Source organism: Lissotriton vulgaris, chromosome 2_1 (genome assembly GCF_964263255.1).
Source record: "Lissotriton vulgaris chromosome 2_1, aLisVul1.2, whole genome shotgun sequence".
Classification (NCBI taxonomy): domain Eukaryota; kingdom Metazoa; phylum Chordata; class Amphibia; order Caudata; family Salamandridae; genus Lissotriton; species Lissotriton vulgaris.
The window spans coordinates 1,028,976,523-1,028,997,133 of record NC_141687.1 but is presented as its reverse complement, the minus strand read 5'-3'; the positions used below and the strand labels follow the sequence as shown (position 1 = coordinate 1,028,997,133).

The window sequence follows — 20,611 nt, the reverse complement described above, 5'->3', positions numbered from 1 at the left end:
GTGAGGGAAATTTTCCAATTGATTTTAATCCTCCTGCTTGAAAGTGGCTGGCAATTTTCTTAAAATGTGGGTATACCATCTCCCTTTTCTTGATCTTACTTTCTCTCCACCCTTCCCTCCCTTACTCCCCACCAAGCTGCATGGCAATATGTGTTTACCTTACTGATTTTATATTTTGTGACATTTTGGTCAGTCCTCAACAGTCCACTCCCTTGTATACTTTCATTCTCTACCTTCAACGTACCCATTCTATATTGACCTTACTTTCCTATTTATTTGGCACTCCTTTCTTCCTTAAACCTACTATGTGATGTCTGTCTGCAGAGGAGTTATAAATGAAAAACAGACATTTGCAATTCTGTATAATTTTTTACATTTATGTCCCCGTTTCCTTTCTTCCTATCTTGTTTCTTTTTTAAACTTTTTACTTCCTATTCTCTTTATTTTGAGAATTCCAGGAAGTTTTCAAGTGTCTTTTTTATCTTTAATTTTCTTTGTCTTTCAGCGATTGATACAATTTCATAATTTCTTATTTTTAAGTTTAAAGAACTTTTTTCCAGATATATCAATTATTCACCACAATGGGACTTGACTGGAGAGGATTTTTCAAAATGGTATTCTGTCAACCCATATTTTAACAGAAACACGCACTGTGTTATAGTCCATCCAAATCGCATTGAAATAGCATCTAACAAATATACCTGAATATAACTTTATCTTCGTAGCTTTGAAATGATGTTGGATAAAGTTTGCAGTCCAAATGTTTCTTATTCTAGCAAATATGCCCACACTGAATTGTCTTTGCTTGCAGCTAGTCTCCAGGTCTCTTGTTAGATACAAAATACAAAACTCTCTACACTTGTATTTATAGAATTCCTAAGTGAAAATCGAATGAGAACCTATTGTAGTTCACAATGGGAAAGGTGGGCTGGATCCTCTGATCTTGTAGAGTAAAATCTGTTCTAGAAGCACGCCTAACATGTTAATTTTTTTTTTTACTGGCGTGTCCTTCTTAATACAGTCAACTCATAATTTAGCTTTCGAAATGTAATTTTTCTTTGTTTTGTCTTACTTATGGAATTGCTTACTTGAGGCTTCAGAACCTCCGGTTATGATCGATCAGGTACTGGTTTAAATCAGTTTACTTTTATTAATATTATTCTTTGTACTTACCGTATGTAAACCTATTTATTTTTGGCTGTCTAGTTTGCTTTATTTACAAAATGCTCCTGATACTGGAGTTGATCACAAGAAAAATGATTACATGTTTTCTAGACAAACCTTTACTCTGGTCAAGGACACCTTGCATAAATGATTTAATAGAACAGTGCAAGGGAATAATAAAATCAATAATTGGCTTAACAGATAGCTGGTCACCATAATATAGATTTTGCTCCTCAGAAATTGACAGGCTCTGAGTCCAAAATTAAATAGCTAGATTGTACCTTTTTTTGGGTGCAAGCAATAACTATTTTATTTTGATATAGAATAGCACAGATTCACGTAAGAGTAATTAATAGGCAGTAATATTGCCAATCGACACTCATTCAATCTTAAGAGGAATGGAAGATTCATTAGATGTAAAACCTGAGACTTGGCAGTCACACATCCTGAAAAGCTCAGTATTCTCAGACAAGTACTTCTGCACCTTCAGAAAAAGCATATGTTACAATGCCATGATAAGCAGACTGCAAAACGTACCTTTGGTCAACAGTCAGAGAGAGGCACCTTTCTGAAGATGGAATTACACATTTCATGAGCTCTTGATTTTATAGAAATAATTTTTGGAGACTAGTCAAAAAGAGTAATCTCTTGAGCTAACTTTGCAAAACTGGTTCTGAAGTTCTTTTATTGATTCTGCCTTTTCAGTTTGCAACCCATTTATTGTCCTTTGTAAATATCCCTGTCCAGGGGCCTATAAACATTGACAAAAATCCCTTAAACGTGTGTTGTAACCAATGGTACAACACAATGTATGACCAATGTATTTAAAATGAACAGTTATCACTCCATTTTCTTGTATTGGCTCTAAGGATAGATCCACCTCATTCCTTTGAAGTGGTAGCTGCGCCTCCTTTTTCTACTTGTTTTTATTAGCAGATATTCCACAGAAAAGGCATTCAAAGACAATAAAGGTAGCCATGAAGCCTAACAGGACCGGTATCTGTGAGTGATATAAGGAACTGTGTAAAATTGCAAAATATACATTAAAATAAAAGTAAATATGCACAACAGCAGCAGTTGAAGCGGAATTTAAAAAGCAAAACACAAGACTCTCCCAAGCATCCCATTTTAACACAACAGAGTGAGCGTAAAGGAGGAAAGTCAGATTGGGATATATGGAGCTGGGGCGCATGGCTCCGGCATGAAGCAAGGGAAGCAGCGCCAGGAGTTGACTGGGTGAGCGATAGAACATCCCTCCCATGACAAAATCAGTCCCCAAAGAGGCAACGGGATACACCCAGGACCCGTGTCCACCACAGTGGGGAATCGGCCATCCCGTGTGCTGGGTGAACTTGGTTTCTGGACACAGAAGAATGAGGAGACCCAGACAGGACCACCCCAGGGGTTAGAGGTGAGAGTGCAGCCCCCTAAGGACTTCCCCTCAAAACAGTGTCGCCCTTTGGCTTCCCCTCTATCCCAAAACACCTGTCAAGGGAAGTTAGCAAAGGTTTCTGCCCCATTGGTCAGAAATAACCTCAGACCATTGGGTTCTAGACCTCATATGGGGGGTATTCTCTGGAACTCATATACACTCTACTAAACATCCCCCTGTTACAAACACAAATTCTCAGAAGAACATCTGCGCCTCCTTCACAAGGAGGCAAAGGCCCTCCTGGACAAAGGGGGCCATAGAACATATTGCTCATCAACACGCAGAAAGGGTGTATTAAACAAAAGAAAGAAGTTTCCCTCAGGCCCATCCCCAATCTCAGGCTTCTCAACAAATACTTTCTGGCAGAGCATTTCCACATGGTGACTCTACAAGACTTTATACCACTCTTGTAGAAAGGTTACTTCATGACTGCCCTGGATTTGAAGGACACTTACTTTTGACTAACCATTCACCCAGTACATCGCAGATATTTCATGTTTGTGGTAAGTGGACAACATTATCAATTCAAAGTGCTATACTTTGGAGTTACCACTGTACCAAGAGTCTTCGCCAAATGTCTGGTTGAAGTGGCTGCTCATCTCAGGAGGAGCGGTATCCATGTATTCCCTTACTTAGATAACTGCTTCTCAAGAGCACCACATAGCAATTCTGTCTAGCGGACACCCACACCACAATTCACACCTTGTACGGTCTGGGTTCCACCCCCTTAAGATACAGCTCTTCCTTGGGGCCATCTTAGATGCCTGCATGGGAAAAGCTTACCCCAGCCAGAGTACAAGCATTCCAAGACATGGTGCCTCTTTTTCAGCCAGATCGGCAGGTAACAGAAATATCTGAAAGAGACACGTTAGTGATAGATTCCTTACCTTAGAATATCCCCAGGCGTCAGACTGGATCCGGAAACTTTTGCGTAGCAGTACCCTTGCGCGTCGGTAGGCGTCGTCTGCGGCTCCGCGTCCGTCGTCGGCGTCGTCGGAGTACTTAGACGCCGCCTCTGCGTGCTGACGTCAGTTCTTCTTTTTTCCGCGCCAGCCAGCGCAGATCTGGAAAAAGCAGTAACCCAGTCAATTTTTGACTAACTTTTTTTAGATCAATTTTGATCCTTCTGGAAGTCTTGCGACTCCGATCGGTGCCTAGGGATGCCTGGTTTCAAGCACTGTGAAGATTGCGACCGCACGATGTCAGTCACGGATCCTCACCACCTGTGCCTAACTTGTCTAGGCGTCTACCACGACGACAAGGCCTGCTCCGACTGCCGGGCCCTCTCTTCGAAAGCCAGGCGGGAGCGGTCCCGCAGGTGACTCAAACTCCGGCAGTCGGCCCGCGCCGCGTGAGGTCCTGGTCCCGGTCCCACGGGATGTCGAGGGACAGGTCGCGGGGACGGAGCCACCAAAGCTCCGGGAGTCGGAACACCGCTGGACCTTCCTCTGGCTCTGGATCGTCACCGGTGAACCTTACGACCCCCCCGGCGGCGGTCCGTCAGGTGTCTCCTCCGGCGCCGTCCTCGGGCGGCGCCGCCCCCGATTCCTCCTTTGTTCCGGTATCGACGTCGGAGCGGCGCCGCATCCGACGCCGTTTGGAGATTTCCACTTCTACGAACCGGCCCCATTGATTGACAACCCTGAGTATCAGGAGATGGGTGATGAGGAGGATTGGGAGGGGTCTGAAGACCCTCTGACCAGGGAGTGTCAGTCTCAAGACGACTGGGCAGGAGACCATGGGGAGGCCAGTGGCCTGGACACCTCTCCAGACACTGGTTTTGTCTCTCCTCCTACCGTAGCTTCGGAGGAGGGGGCAACCTATAGTGTGGTGTTGACGAGGGCTGCCAAGGCCTTGGGCCTTGAGCTCCCCGTCGCGGCTGTGAGGACTAACCTCCTCACTGAGGTCCTTAAACCGCAGTCAAGCTCGGCCGAGCCTCTGCTGCCCTTTAATGAGGCCTTGACCGACGTTCTTTTGGGCACCTGATCCAAGCCTGCTACGCGTTCGCCCGTAGATAGGAACGTGGCCAGACGCCACCGCCCGGCCCCGGGCGACCCATGTTTCCTGTCCACCCACCCCACCCCCAAGAGTCTGGTCATCCAGACCTCAAATTCCCAGACCGCATTCCCGACGGCTCCGCCGGACAGGGAATCCAAGAGGTATGAGAATTATGGAAAGAAAATATTCTCCTCCCTTAGTTTGGGACTGCGGTCTTCCAACACCGCATGCCTCTTGGGCCGCTACACCCACTCTCTGTGGGAGACGGTGGCGGAAGTGCTGCCAGAGTCTCCGTTGGAGGTACGGGCCAAACTCGGCCAAGCCCTTGTGGAGGGCCGAGATGCAGCCAAGTATTCTATCCGGTGTGGGCTGGATACCACAGACTCGCTGGGCAGAGCAATGGCAACAACGGTGGCGGTGAGACGTCACGCCTGGCTGAGGTCCGCCAATTTTTCGGCAGATGTCCAGAACACTCTGGTGGACATGCCGTTCGATGGCTGTCGCATTTTTGGCGACAAGGCAGACCACGCGCTTGAGCGCTTTAAAGACTCCAGGGCTACAGCCAAGTCCTTGGGTCTCTCGGCTGCCTTTTGCTCCTTTCGTGGCCACGGAAGGGGCGTCCCCACACATGCCTCCAGCCACTCGCCGCAGACTAACATCCAGCGCGGTGGCGGCCGTGGAAACCGCCGTGGAGGCGGCTGGGGACAACGGCGAGGTCAGTCCACACCTTCCCCCGCAGCATCCGCCTCTAAACCCTCCTAGTCCGTGCTTTTCGGCCCATGTGACGCCAGTGGGGGGCAGGGTTCGTCATCACCACTCTCACTGGTGCACTGTCACTTCGGACAGGTGGGTGCTACAGATCGTCCGGAGGGGCTACTCCCTCCCCTTCGAGACGACTCCTCAAGCCATGCCACCGCAACACCACAGCGTATCGGGGGATCACTTGCGGCTTCTGCAGGAGAAAGTTTCGGCCCTCTTGGCCAAGGGGGCCATCGAGCGCGTTCCTGGGCCAGAAGTAGGACGTGGTTGCTACTCCTACTACTTTCTGGTACCCAAGAAGGGCAAAGGGGGCCTACGCCCTATCTTGGACCTAAGGAACGTCAACGGCTTCCTCCGGAAGGAGAAGTTCAAAATGCTGACTCTGGCTCAGGTCTTAGCTGCCCTGGACCCAGGAGACTGGATGGTAGCGTTGGACTTGCAGGACGCGTACTTCCACATCCCCATCCTGCCGGCCCACCGGCGTTACCTGCGGTTCACGGTAGGCCACGAGCACTTTCAGTTTACCGTGCTCCCCTTCGGCCTTACCAGCGCCCCACGGGTGTTCACGAAGGTGATGGCGGTGGTCGCAGCTCATCTGCGCAGGTTAGGGGTGTCAGTCTTCCCCTACCTCGACGACTGGTTTTTGAAGGCGGGCTCGCCCCAGACAGTCGTCAACCACCTCCAGACTACGGCAGACCTCTTGCACCAGCTGGGGTTCTCCATCAATGTGCCGAAGTCACACCTGTGTCCCTCTCAGAAGCTCCTTTTCATCGGAGCGGTTCTCGACGCGGCGCAGTTTCGGGTTTATCCACTCGAACAGCGGGTTCGGGATATACAGGCTTTGATTCCAATCTTCCAGCCTTTATCCCGAGTTTCGGTCAGGTTGACGCTGCGGCTTCTGGGGCTGATGGCTTCTTGCATCCTTCTGGTGCATCACGCCCGGTGGCGGATGCGGGCTCTGCAGTGGGACCTGAAGTTTCAGTGGGCCCAGCATCAGGGCAACCTGTCCGACCATGTCCTGATCTCGGAGGGCACTGCGAGACAGCTGCTGTGGTGGCTCACGGACCGCGATTGGGTCAGCGGCAGATCCCTCTCCCTTCCCCAACCGGAGCACGTAGTTGTGACGGACGCGCCCCGCCAGGGCTGGGGAGGCCAAATGGGAGAGGCGGAGATCAGAGGCCTCTGGTCTCCGGTGGAGTCCCGGCTCCATATCAACCTTTTGGAGCTGCGGGCGATTCGTCTAGCACTGAAGGCATTCCTCACCTCTCTCAGAGGGATGCCGTGCAGGTGTTCACGGACAACACCACCGCCATGTGGTACTGCAACAAACAGGGCGGGGTGGGGTCGTGGACCCTCTGCCAGGAGGCTCTGCGCCTCGGGCAATGGCTGGAACATCAGGGCGTGACTCTGGTGGTTCAACACCTGGCCGGTTCTCTGAATGCCAGGGGGGACGAACTCAGCCGCCGGTGCATGATGGATCACGAATGGCGTCTGAACTCGGACGTGGCGCAAGGTCTCTTTCTGCAGTGGGGAGAGCCTTGGTTAGATCTATTCGCCACCGAAGAGAACGCGCAATGTCATCAGTTCTGCGTGTTGGAATTTCCATGGCGGCACTCGCTCGGAGACGCTTTTCGTCGCGAGTGGAGTTGCGGTCTGTTGTACGCCTTTCCGCCTATACTACTTCTGCCCAGAGTGCTGAAGAAGATCAGGCGCGACCGGGCACATGTCATCCTTGTGGCTCCGGACTGGGCACGAAGGTACTGGTATCCCAAGCTACTCAGTATGTCAGTCGATCCCCCCGTTCGTCTGCCTCTTCAGGAGTACCTTCTGTCGCAGCAGCAGAGGACGGTCCTCCACCCGAACCTGTCCAGTCTCCACCTCCATGCTTGGAGATTGAGCGGCGACAGTTGAGGCCATTTGACTTGCCTCCTGAAGTTTGCAACATCATTCTGGCAGCCAGGCGTCCCTCCACAAAGTCGGTATACGCCTGCAGGTGGAACAGATTTGTGGCATGGTGCACAGCAAAGGCTGTGGATCCCCTTAATGCCCCTCTTTCTGAGGTTCTCCTCTTTCTTCTTTCTCTTGCCCAGCAGGGCTCTGCTCTGGGCACTATCAAGGGCTACCTTTCTGCTCTTTCAGCCTTTGAGGCTGCCTGATCAACCTTCTTTGTTCAAGTCCCCTATCGTTAATCGATTCCTGAAAGGCATCACACATACGTTCACTCCTGTTCCCTTCGTGATGCCTCAGTGGGACTTGAACCTGGTTCTTACGTTTCTGATGTGCGCTCCCTTTGGAGCCACTTCACAACTGTCCTCTTCGCCTTCTCACTTTGAAGACTGCCTTCCTGGTACCTCTGCCAGGAGAGTGAATGAGCTCCAGGCTCTATCTTGTAAACCTCCTTTCCTTTAAGTCCATCCGGACAAGGTTGTGTTACGGACAAGGCCCTCTTTCCTACCCAAGGTAGTCACAGCCTTCCATATTGGGCAATCTATCACCTTGCCCACCTTCTTTCCACCTCCGCATCCCTTGAGAGAGGAAGCGAGGCTCCACCGTCTGGACCCAAAACGTGCGCTCTCATTCTATTTGGATCGCACACGCCAGTTCCGGGTGGATGACCAACTCTTTGTTGGTTGCGTGGGCGCTAAGAAAGGAAAAGCGGTGCACAAGCGGACCATCTCGCAGTGGATCATCTTGTGTATCCAGGCGTGTTACTCCTTGGCGGAGAAGGAACCCCCTGTGGGGCTGAGGGCTCATTCCACTCGAGCCACAGCGACTACAACTGCCTTGGGCCGAGGTGTGCCCTTGCAGGACATTTGCCAGGCGGCTACGTGGGCCTCGCTGCACACGTTTGCAAGACACTATTGCCTGGACAGTCAAGTCCGGAGGGATGGCTTCTTTGGCCGTTCCGTCCTCCAGGACTTTCTGGTGTGATTATTGGTTCGCAGACCCACCACCACGGAGTTGGTATTGCTGGGGTATCTATTCTAAGGTAAGGAATCTATCACTAACGTGTCTCTTTCAGATGCACAAGTTACTACTTGTGTAACGATATATCTGTAAGAGACATTAGTTAGTGATAGATTCCTTACCGACCCACCCATCCTCCCCGTTCTGCGAACCGATATCTAGGGTTAAGGTCATCCCCTTTTATGGCCCTAGTTTCATGGCACCAGTGTTGGTTTTTGGCACAGCTCTGCGTTTCTGGCGCGGAAAAGCTGTGTCTAAGAACTGACGTCAGCACGCGGAGGCGGCATCTAAGTACTCCGACGACGTCATCACGGCGCCCACGACGCCGACGACTGACGCGGAGCCGCAGACGACGCCTACCGACGCGCAAGGGTACTGCTACGCAAAAGTTTCCGGATCCAGTCTGACGCCTGGGGATATTCTAAGGTAAGGAATCTATCACTAACTAATGTCTCTTACAGATATATCGTTACACAAGTAGTAACTTGTGCGTCATGCATCTACTAGGCATGATGGCATCTTGAATAGCTATAGTCCATCATGCCAGGCTCTACTTGCGCCCATTACCAGAGTGCCTAGCTGCACGATGGTCTCAAGCGGAGGGTCACATAGAGGATCTAGTGTTGGTGTGGGCCCTCTCGCATCGCTCTCTGCAGTGATGGAATACAAACAACTGTCGCAGGGGCTGCCCTTCCTGGACCCAGTTCCACAAGAGACTCTCACCACAAATGCATTGCTTACATGTTGGGGAGCACATCTCCCCAACCTGTTCAGGGTTAGTCGACCCTGTCCAGCAAACTCTTCACATCAATGACCTGGAGCTGCTAGCCATACAGCTCACTCTCTGGGCTTTCCACCCTTGCATTCAAAACAAGACAGCCCGTATATATGCACAGAAAACCCGACTGCCATGTTTTACTTACAGAAGCAAGTGGGCACACATTCACCGCAGTTGTCCAGTGTAGCCCAATGTATACGAAAGTGGGCAATTCATCACAAAGTCCATCTACTTATTCAGCACATTCCCGGAGTGGACAAAGATCTAGCGTACCTGCTCAGCAGGACACATCAACTAGTCCCCGAGTGGGGACTCCGCCTCCAATCCTACACATATGCTTTCACCGTTGGGGGTTCCCACAAAGATATCTGTTTGCTACCACTGAAAATGCAAAATATCTAAACTTCGCCGCCAGACTACCACACCCACAGTCTCTGGGCATTGTGCTATGGATGAGTTGTCCCAGGATATTTGCTCACGCTTTTCCGCCCCTCCCACTGCTAACTTTTGTGGTAAGGAGGCTGAGACAGTCATCCCCACGCTCATTTTGGTAGCACCAACCTTGGCAATCCATCTATAGTACTCCACACTTCAAGAACTATCTCGAATTCCACACAAGAAGCTCCTCAACAGGTCAGATTTTCTCCTCAAAACCACAGCTCTATCGAATAACCCTACCCTCCTCAGCTCAACCTTGCAATATGGCTCCTGAGATCTTAGAATTTGGTTACCATAACCTACCAGAAGAAGTTATGTCTATTCTTAAAGAGGCACGATGGCCTACTACTAGGGCAGGTTACGCAGCCAAACCAAAACATTTTGTGCAATATTGTATTCCTAAAGACAACCATTCCCTCACAGTGTCTACGCAACACATTATATGTTTCTGCCTTCACCTGCAGAAGTCAGGACTTGAGTATACATCTATTCGTTTAAATATTGCTGCCGTAGCTGCCTATTTGCAGAATGCGCAACATATTTCACGATTCAGAATTCCAGTAATTAAATCTGTCATGAAAGGCCTCAAAAGCATTATACCACCACAGACGCCCCCTGCTCCTTTCTGGGACCTAAACATTATCCTCACTAGACTGATGGGTCACCTTTTTGAATCACTTCACTCTTGTCCTCTTCAATGCCCATACTGGACATAGCCTTCCTTGTAGCCATTGCCTCTCAGATGAGTCAGTGAAATACAAGCTCTTGCCTTAGAAAAGACGTGTTCGAGGCATGTGGGCTGCTGAATTCATATCTGTGCATAGATCGCCGCCTAGTGTTGGGTCCGGATGATTGCACATTGTTGTCCTGGAAGAGTCTTCGAAGTATCACGAGATAGGTGGCTCCTCCCCTGGACTACAGTGCGCATGGGCATCGCCTCCATCCCCAGATTGTTTTTTTCCGCCATTGGGTTCGGATGTGTTTCGGTTCCCTCTGTCGGAATCGATAGTTGTTTAACTTTCCTAACTTGAGACCAAAAGGTCTTTAGGCTTGGCGTCGGTATCGTTTTTCGTACGGGTTTGTCTGTTCTTCAGCTCCGAACTCTTGCTGCCCTTCCGCGTGCTGTCGGCGTGGACGGGCCTACACGCACTCCAGACATGGAACGAACTCCGTTTGAAAGGTGCCCGGTGTGCACCTCAAAGTATTCACACCTCGACGTGCACCCAGTGTGCAACAAATGTCTGTCGCCGGACCATGATGAGGACAGGTGTATGGCCTGCTCAAAGTTCCGGTGTAAGAAGACTCTCAAGCTTCGTCGGGCCGCTAGGCTCCAGGCCCAGTTATCAGCGCCCCCGCCAGACAACATCTTCGAAGAAGACGTTGGAGACGACAATGTCTTTCAAGTTTCGGACTCTAGCCCGGCGTCGGAGGAAGAAAACTACGACTCGGAAAACGAAGACTTTGATGAAGTCGTCAGTGAGGTAGGGGACGACGATGGGGCCATTGCCACCGTGGAGGATAGCTCTGAGGAGGAGCATCCTCAAACTGACTCAGGGGTCAACCCCCATTATACGGCCCAGGTCGAGGGATCGCCTTCGGGCCTTACCCAAGACCTCGTTAATCGTCCCACGGCCTCGCCTCCGGGCCCGGCCACGGACATTTCTGATGTGCCACTCCCGTTGAAGAAACCGAAAGTGAAGCCATCGGGGTCCACACCATCGGTTTCGAAACCGAAAGTGAAAGTCGCACTGGTGGGACAGAAGGCTCCAGAGGCCTCCAAGTCTAAGAAATTCAAAATGGCCGACAGCAAGAGCCACGCCAAGATGGCCGAACCGAAGACCCCGGTGTCGAAGCCGAAGGCGAAGACGACCGACGCGGCCGCGTCGGCGCCGAAGGTGGTCGAGGTCGATGACCCGAAAAAGGCTCCGAAGAAGCGTCAGGACGACGCCGAAGCTCTGGCTGCGCCGACTCCGGCCGTCAAGGCCAAGGATGGTGATGTCGGCTCCAAAGACTGTGCCTTTTGCCGACTCCGGACTCGGGGAAATCGCTCGAGCCGGTCCAGCCCTCCCCGGCCTTAACAAAAAAGGTCGTGGAGTCCCTGCAGCGGATTCGTAAGGACGCTGTGGCTCACGAACCGAAGGATGTGGTGCCGAAGCCTACACCAAAGCCGGCAAAGGCGCAAACGCCTATCCACTTCACGCTGCCGCCGAAGACGACGCCGAAGGCTTTCGCGCCGAAGCATGGGGCCGGGGTGCCTTTGAAGGTGGTGTCGACGCCCAAGGCGTCATTGGTAGTGACGAAGCCTCGGCTCCAGCCACTCACAGATGAGGAGCGTCGAGAGGTTCTCATCGACGCCAACACCGGGAAGCTCTCTCTCCTCAAACGGAAGATCACCACGGAGCCGGTGTTGGAGCATTATTGTATTCCACTCAAAAACAAAAAGGACTCTGCGGGTACTTCTGCCCCTATAGAGCCTGCATCTCCACGTAATTTGGAACTTTCACCGACGCATTCAAACGCTGGGGAAGTTGACGGAGATGAAGAGGACGAGTACAATTATCCAGCATACTCGGATCCAGAGGAGGTACATGAACCTTGGTCTGCCGGGGGCGACCCTGAGGACCCTCAGTCGGGTCATGAACCGCAGTTTTTTGCAGCAAAAACTTCTCCAACAGAGGACTCTGCAGCCTTCAGCGCTCTAATTGAGAGAGCTGCAGCTAATCATGATGTCGACCTACATTCAGATCCTGTGGATGTCGATTTTCTGTTTGACACTTTCTCAATGGCTGAAAAGTCAGTCAAGACATTGCCTATGCTCAAAGGAGTGCTGAAGCACGCGCCAGAGGTTTTCAGGGAGCCCACTCGGGCGCGAGTCATCAATCCTCGTATTGATAAAAAATACAAGGCAGCGCCCTCGGATCCAACGTACATCAAGGGACACTTGCCACTGGATTCTTTGGTTGTATCCAACGCACGTAAGCGGGCGAACTCGCAGACCACGGCTGACGCTCCTCCCCCAGACAAAGAGTCAAAAATATTTGAAGCCTCAGGGAAACGGATTGCTGCGCAGGCAGCTAATATTTGGCGCATTTCAAACACGCAGGCCCTACTTGCACGCTACGATAGGGCGCATTACGACACCCTAGAAACACTTCTGCAGCACTTACCTGATCAGTACAAGGAGGCAGGTGAAATGTTGATTCAGGAGGGGAAGCTGATCACCAACGCTTCCATCAAATGTGCGCTGGACGTGGCTGATACCGCCTCCAGGGCGATCAACACTAGCGTGTTGCTGAGGAGACATGCATGGCTTAGAATATCAGGCTTCAAACCAGATATACAGACAACAATCTTGAACCAAACAGTTAATCCTGACCACCTGTTTGGCCCCGAGGTGGATGCGACACTTGAAAAAATGAAGAAAAACACGGACGCTGCTAAGTCTATGGGGGCCCTCCAGTCTCAGCAGTTTCGGGGTGGTTCCTTTCGCCGCTCCAATAAAAGAGGCACCTCAAGGGGTGAGGCATCACAATCCACACAGTACTACAAGAGCAACACCCAAACCTCATACACCAACAAAGGTAGAGGTGGTTACAGGGGCAACAACGTCAAAGGCAGGGGACGTGGAAACAACAGCTCCAGGTCCTCCACCGCCAACAAACAGTGACGCCTTGTCACTGCCCCCCGACCACACAACACCGGTCGGGGGGAGACTCCAGCAGTTCCTGCCCGCGTGGAAATCCATCACCACGGACAGGTGGGTCAAGTCTCTTATCCAGTACGGTTACTGTCTGGAACTTACTTCCACTCCACCAAACATGCCTCCAAGAAACCGTCCTATGTCCGGCGAGCACTTGCACTTGTTGCAGCAGGAAGTTCAAGTCATGCTGCAAAAAGGGGCAATAGAGCTCGTCCCACTGCAGGAAAGGGGAACAGGAGTTTACTCTCTGTACTTTCTAATCCCCAAAAAGGACGGATCCCTCAGGCCCATCCTGGACCTCAGGCCCCTCAACTGGTACATTCTATCGGAGCACTTCCATATGCTCACGTTGCAGCAGGTCCTCCCCCTGCTTCGACACGGGGACTTCCTGGCTACGCTGGATCTGAAGGATGCATACTTTCATATCCCCCTGCATCCTTCCCACAGGAAGTACCTCAGATTCACGATTCAAGACCAGCACTACCAGTTCAGGGTTCTGCCTTTCGGGGTCACCACAGCGCCAAGAGTCTTTACAAAGTGCCTGGCGACTGTGGCGGCGCATCTACGACGCCAGAACGTCCACGTCTATCCCTATCTGGACGACTGGCTCATTCAGGCAAAGTCAGAACAGCAGTGCACCGACCACGTGTCCCGCACCATTCATCTCCTGCACGATCTGGGATTCTCGCTGAACTATCCAAAATCCCATCTCCAACCCGCCCATATACGGCACTATCTGGGCGCGACAATAGACACTCTGGCAGCCACTGCGCAGCCGAATTCAGTGAGAATCGCCAGTATCCAAACGCTGATCCAACGATTCAGACCTCAGCACTCGCTTCCAGCGAAGGTGTTCATGCAGTTGATAGGCATGATGGCCTCCTGCATCTCCATCGTCCCGCACGCGAGACTACATATGCGTCCGCTTCAGGAGTGCTTAGCACGTCAGTGGACTCAGGCTCATGGGCAACTAACAGACCTAGTGTTGGTGAGCGGTCGGGCGTACAACTCTCTGCATTGGTGGAATCCACAAAACCTTTGCAAGGGCCGACCGTTCCAGGAGCCTGTGCCACAGATTATCCTGACAACGGACGCTTCTCCCCAGGGATGGGGAGCGCATGTACTCCACTACACAGTGCAGGGACTATGGACACTACAGCAAAGGAAGATGCACATCAACGTTTTGGAACTGATGGCAATCTTCATGGCCTTGAAGGCATTCAAAGTACATCTGTGCAACAAGGTCGTGTTGATCCGGACGGACAACATGACGGCCATGTACTACATTCAGAAACAGGGGGGCACACACTCTCCGCAGCTGTCTCATCTGGCTCAGAGCATGTGGAAGTGGGCCATTCAGAGGAACGTCTTCCTCATGGCCGAGCATCTCCCGGGCAAGGACAACCAGATGGCGGACCTGCTCAGCAGGCACAGCCACCGAATGCACGAGTGGGAGATACATCCATCAGTACTCCAACCGTACTTCCAAAAGTGGGGTCATCCAGAGATAGACCTGTTCGCCACAAAGGAGAACGCAAAATGCCAAAGCTTCGCCGCCAGGTTCCCACACCCGCAATCGCAGGGCAATGCGATGTGGATGAACTGGTCAGGCAGATTTGCGTACGCTTTTCCCCCAGCACCTCTGATACCGCTGGTGGCACGCAAACTCAGGCAGCACTCGATGACTCTCATCCTGGTTGCTCCAACGTGGGCTCGCCAACCATGGTACACCACGTTTCTGGAACTCTCCGTGGTACCGCATCAAAGGCTTCATCTCACTCCCAGCCTTCTGATGCAGAGCCATGGCGACATTCAGCACCCAGATCCGCAACAGCTCAACCTGGAGATCTGGCTCCTGAAGTCCTAGAGTTTGTCTACCTCAATCTTCCCCCCGATTGCATGGACATCATTCGGGAGGCAAGGAAGCCCACTACTAGAGCCTGTTATGCGGCTAAATGGAAGCGGTTTGTCATTTACTGTGTAAACCACGATATTGACCCGCTAGATGCTTCCATTCAGAACATCATTTGTTACCTGTTCCAGTTGTACCAATGCAATTTAGCGTATTCTTCCATCCGCATTCACTTGTCTGCAATGGCAGCATACCTCCAGAATAGGCAACACCTATCACTTTTTAAGGTCCCTGCTATCAAGGCTTTTCTGGAAGGACTCAAAAGGGTCATTCCACCACGGACACCACCAGCTCCGGAATGGAACCTCAATGTGGTTCTTACAAGGCTGATGGGTCCTCCCTTTGAGCCACTGCACTCTTGTGAGCTTCAGTTTCTGACTTGGAAGGTTGTTTTCTTAGTAGCAATTACATCGCTACGGCGGGTTAGTGAGTTGCAGGCGCTCACCATCCAAGAACCTTTCTTCCAAGTACACGCTAACAGGGTGGTGCTCCGCACCAACCCTAAATTCTTACCCAAGGTTGTATCTCAATTCCACATGAACCAGACAATTGAGTTGCCAGTGTTTTTTCAAAACCCAGAGTCGCTGGCGGAGCGGATGCTCCACACCCTTGACGTTAAAAGAGCCTTAATGTACTACATTGACAGGACAAAAGATTTTCGTAAGACCAAGCAACTTTTCGTTGCATTTGCCTCACACCACAAGGGAAACGCTATCTCCAAAGCTGGGATCGCTAGGTGGATCGTGAAATGCATTCAGATCTGTTACGCTAAGGCTAAACGCACTCTCACAATTCCACCAAGAGCCCACTCCACCAGAAAGTTGGGGGCCTCTATAGCTTTCCTAGGTAACATTCCCTTAGAAGAAATTTGTAGAGCAGCCACATGGTCTACCACACATACTTTCACTAAACATTACTGTGTAGACGTGCACTCCAAACAGCAGGCAGCTGTTGGTCAGGCTGTTCTCAAAACACTTTTTCAGACTGCTGCAGCTGGCACGGGCGGCCGCCAATAATGGGAGGACTGCTATGTATTCTATGCACAGATATGAATTCAGCAGCCCACATGCCTCGAACTGCAAATGCTACTTACCAGTATGCATCTGTTCTTGGCATGTAGGGCTGCTGACATTCATATCGCCCACCCTCCTCCCCGGCGCCTGTAGCAGCTGCAGTATTCATATGTATATATATATGCTCATAGCATGGGCATCACTCACATACTTCACTCCATCTCTGCCAATGGCTAAAAACAATCTGGGGATGGAGGCGATGCCCATGCGCACTGTAGTCCAGGGGAGGAGCCACCTATCTCGTGATACTTCGAAGACTCTTCCAGGACAACAATGTGCAATCATCCGGACCCAACACTAGGCGGCGATCTATGCACAGATATGAATGTCAGCAGCCCTACATGCCAAGAACAGATGCATACTGGTAAGTAGCATTTGCATTACTCAAGTACATAATAATAGTGGTTCTCAGAGCCATTCCAAAATTCCTGGACTAGGTGGTCTCCAGTGTTGACCTTAACCAAACAATTTAGCTGCCCGTTTTCTTCTTCTTTCGACACCCAGAAACTGTAGCACAACTCGCTTTGCACACACTCTTGATGTCAAGAGAGCTCTAATGTACATATTGACAGGTCAAAGCCCTTCCTTAATACTCAACAGTTATTTGTTTCTTACTGCAAGCCCCATAAAGGACATGCTATTTCCAAGGCAGGGGTTGCACGATGTTTGGTCAAGTAAATACAGACCTGTTATGTTAAAGCATAAAGAACCCTGCCCGTCCCTCCCAGACCTCATTTCACTCCTAAGAAATGACTTTCTTTGGCTTTCTTGAATAATATACCATTGCCTGACATCTGTAAAGCAGCTACTTGGTCTACCCCTCATACGTTTACCAAACACTACTGTGTGGACGTCCTGGCTAAACAGCAAGCTAGAGATAGCCAGGCATTCTTACAACACTCTTTCAATCTTCGGCAGCGTCCTCAGGCTAAGCCACCCCTTTAGGGAGGACTCCGTTACAGTCTGTGTACAGCATATTTATCTACAGCTACAAACGGAAAATAGTACTTACCTTGTAAGCATCTGTTCATTGTATGTGGTCCTATAGATTTATATGCAACCACCCAGCTCATCATCGCCTGAGGTTGTAGCAGACATTTTCCTTTCTTTAGTTATCTTTATTTTTCTGCTTTGCATGGTCATGTATCTTTTTATTCTCTATGCTCCATTCCGAATCTTGCCCTACGAGTGGGAAAAAACAATCTAACAGTGGAGCCGCTGCCCATGCAAGTGCAATACCTTTAATAGATGGAGTCGCTAGGTCCCATGACTCTAAAAGACTTCATTAGAAGAAAAACAAGTTGTACAATTCGAAGCCCAACACTAGATGGTGGAAGAATGCCCAGCATGTGAATCTACAGCACTACATGCCACGAACAGATGCATTACAAGGTAGTAAGATTTTCCTTTCACTACTGAATCTGCAGTTAAATGTCAGTGCAGATCAGGGAGCGCAACTGAGAATATTGTGGGTTGTGTTCCTTCCATACACTGAAGACAGTGCAGGAGAGTTTTAATTAATTCTTTCAGCCACCAGAAGTCAGAACAGTTTTGCATGTCAGTCAGTCAAAAGCAATGTTTATTTAGACCTTAGTCTTTAAACTGCGTAAACCAATAATATAAAATATTAAAACAGGGATAAATACGTATTCAATAACAAACAATAAAAACGTGCTGACATGTGTACTGTTAGGTGAGAGGAAGTTGTCCCTCCCCAATATGAGGTGAGAAGTGCACAACGAATACGAATGAATGCCCTCATGCTTAAATGCTAAATGTACTCCTTCTTATGAAAGACAACATCACAGTGGAATACTTTTCTGTAGTCTTTGCTCAATTCAAATAAAACTCATGAGGTAAACAGTATTATTTTAATTTGAAACATCACACTTTTTTGTTAATTGTGTGAAAGTTTTATTAGCAACCGTCAGCAGTTTATAGCTTTAGACCTTATGGCAGTTTTCCAGCTTGAGAAATAGTACTGATTTTACTGCTAGGGCACTGACCTCAATTTCACTGCTCAAGCACTGTTTGCAGTTTTGCTGCTTTAGGACCACATTTTTTGCTGATAGAGAACTGCATGGGATTTTAATCCTTAAAAAGTGGTTGAGTGCTGCATCTTTATTAGCATCTTCGCCGTTGCTTTTTTCTCTCCTCTCTTGATGTTATCGATAAATTGAAACTAGTCTAAAAAACCTCTAGAGTTCCAGAATTACTAATTCCTAGAATTGTTATGCAAGCTATATGGAAACAAGTTAAGAATCAACAAAAGCCATATAAGGGAGAAAGACTTGTTATATTGCTAATTTAGCATCTCTTAATTTCCTTCAAAATAAACCCCTATCTGCTGATGCCTTTGCACCTCAGACCCTATCTGCTTTGTGTTATGTGCTTTTCTAGAAGTGACGTGATGGGATATTGGTGCTATGATGTATGCTCACGGGTGCATTAGGAGTGCCCATCTACTCGAGCACTTTCTGTCCGAGTTGTGAGCAGCAGTTTGTGGTTTGTTGTATGTTGTGGTTTGTTAACAGCATTATAACTGTGCGTGTTACTTTACAGGAAACGCCGCATGGGCCATGGCAACATCTAAACCAGATATTCTGATTATTCTTCTGCAGAAGCTGATGGAAGAAGGGAATATTTTGTACAAAGTAGGTACATTTCATAAATATGTTGCCAGTTTTAACTCCCAGAACTTGCTTTTCTTTTTTAAGGTTCGATGGTATGATGAAGCTACACTTGGTTTAAATTCCCCATGGGAGCTGTGTTTGATTAGATTATGAATGTGCACAGTAAGGGACAAACAAACAGATATAATGTACAGTACTTTCAGATCATTTAGCTCTCTGCAAAACACCCTTACTACCTATACAAAACAAAAAAGATTTGTACACACGGAGAGCCAGTCCTGGTTGTGCTACCCGTTGCGTGGCCACATATTTTGCACCTGTGTTAAAGGAAGTGGGTGTTTTCCTATTTTCAGTGTGTCTGGCTCCTGTAATTGAAGAAATATCTTTTGCCAGTGGGCTGCAGGACCATGGGCAGAGAGGTTTTTGGGAAGTGCATTAACACAACAGCCTCGAAAGTGGCGCACAGTTAATGGGCCTCCCGTGTGTGGTCTTTGGGCGTGAGAATGGAGTGAACCCAGGGACCCTACACACGGATGCAGTCTGCGTACCGAAAAGGCTTACACAGTAACTTAGTGAGTTAGTTTGTGCCTTGCAAAGAAGAATTTCTTTTATGTGTTTGGGGCAAAATCCCAGCCTGCTCCAGGAGGTCCCAGTGAGGGTGGGCACTGGCACAAAGAGGGGTAGCGCACCGGCACAAAGAGGGGTAGTGCACCAGCACAAAGAGGAGTAGTTCACCAGATGTGTGATCAAGCGTAGGGATCCATAACATTACCTACCTAGTTTAATCACTTCTTTGCCCCCATACATTCAAATGTTGAGGTAAAAGTGGCAAGTTTTATCATCTGTGGCACCAAGAGGTTGCATATATATTTATATGTACATTACTTGTGTTGGTCCAACAAAAGCAGAACATCAATACCATAGAATCTATTTTCTTGTGGGCTTATCCAATGTTGAAACTTTCTAAAAATAAATTAAATAATGAAAACACCCTCAAAAATTGTGGATCACAATTTTTTATTATTTCAACTATTAAAACTGTGAAAAAAGCATACACTGATGTGAAAAAGGACAGAAATACTAGAACCTCTTCAAATCTCTAAAGCTTAGGAATGGTTTGAAGGGCAAACCACTCCAAAAGCCTCAAGAGAAACTGCTTAAAAGTACTACAATCCAGAGGCGAACAACCCTGAGTTTTCAAAATAATACGGGCCTCCACACATAACAATCTTACCAACAGAAGAAGTGCACAGATTTCGAAGAGGTGAACCAATCATGGGAAAGGCAAATGAAACTAAAAACAGGCAAAAACGTTTTAGTGTGGAGTGGGCCTCAATAGAAGACAAACATGGTGACTGGAAGTAGACATATTAAAATCTGTTTCGCAAAGCTGAGTGTGAATTTTAAAGGAGATTTTGAGTGGACTGCAATAATATAAGGCATAGACCGATGGTTACAAAGATCCAATAATCTCTCTTCTGCAACCCCACCCACCCACTGCATTGCTGGGGCTGGAGAGAGCAGGCACTGGCTCCCAGTCTGCCTGGGAGCACAAGCTGCCAGCGCTCATGCCAATGCTGACGCTGCTCTCATGCAGCGCCAAAATTTGCTGCAGGGCATTCTGGGAGCCTATGCCCAGAATCAGAAGTGTGTGATACGGCAGTGGCGTTAGGGTAAGGTTTTCTTTTTTCTTCTTTTTGGTCACCTGACCTCCACTCCCTTCTCCCCAACTTCCTCCTGCAGCCCGGCCCGCCACT

General features: G+C 49.3%; 1 protein-coding gene across 2 annotated transcripts in view; it reads left to right on the top strand.

Annotated features, from left to right (window-relative positions):
• TANC1 (tetratricopeptide repeat, ankyrin repeat and coiled-coil containing 1) overlaps window positions 1–20,611 on the top strand; it is a 773,242-nt gene that overhangs the window by 732,386 nt on the left and 20,245 nt on the right. For both annotated transcript variants that reach the window (XM_086956663.1, XM_086956662.1), the window contains exon 23: window positions 18,784–18,875. In XM_086956663.1, coding sequence (XP_086812789.1) covers window positions 18,784–18,875 — 92 coding nt within the window. The remainder of the gene's footprint in view (window positions 1–18,783; window positions 18,876–20,611) is intronic.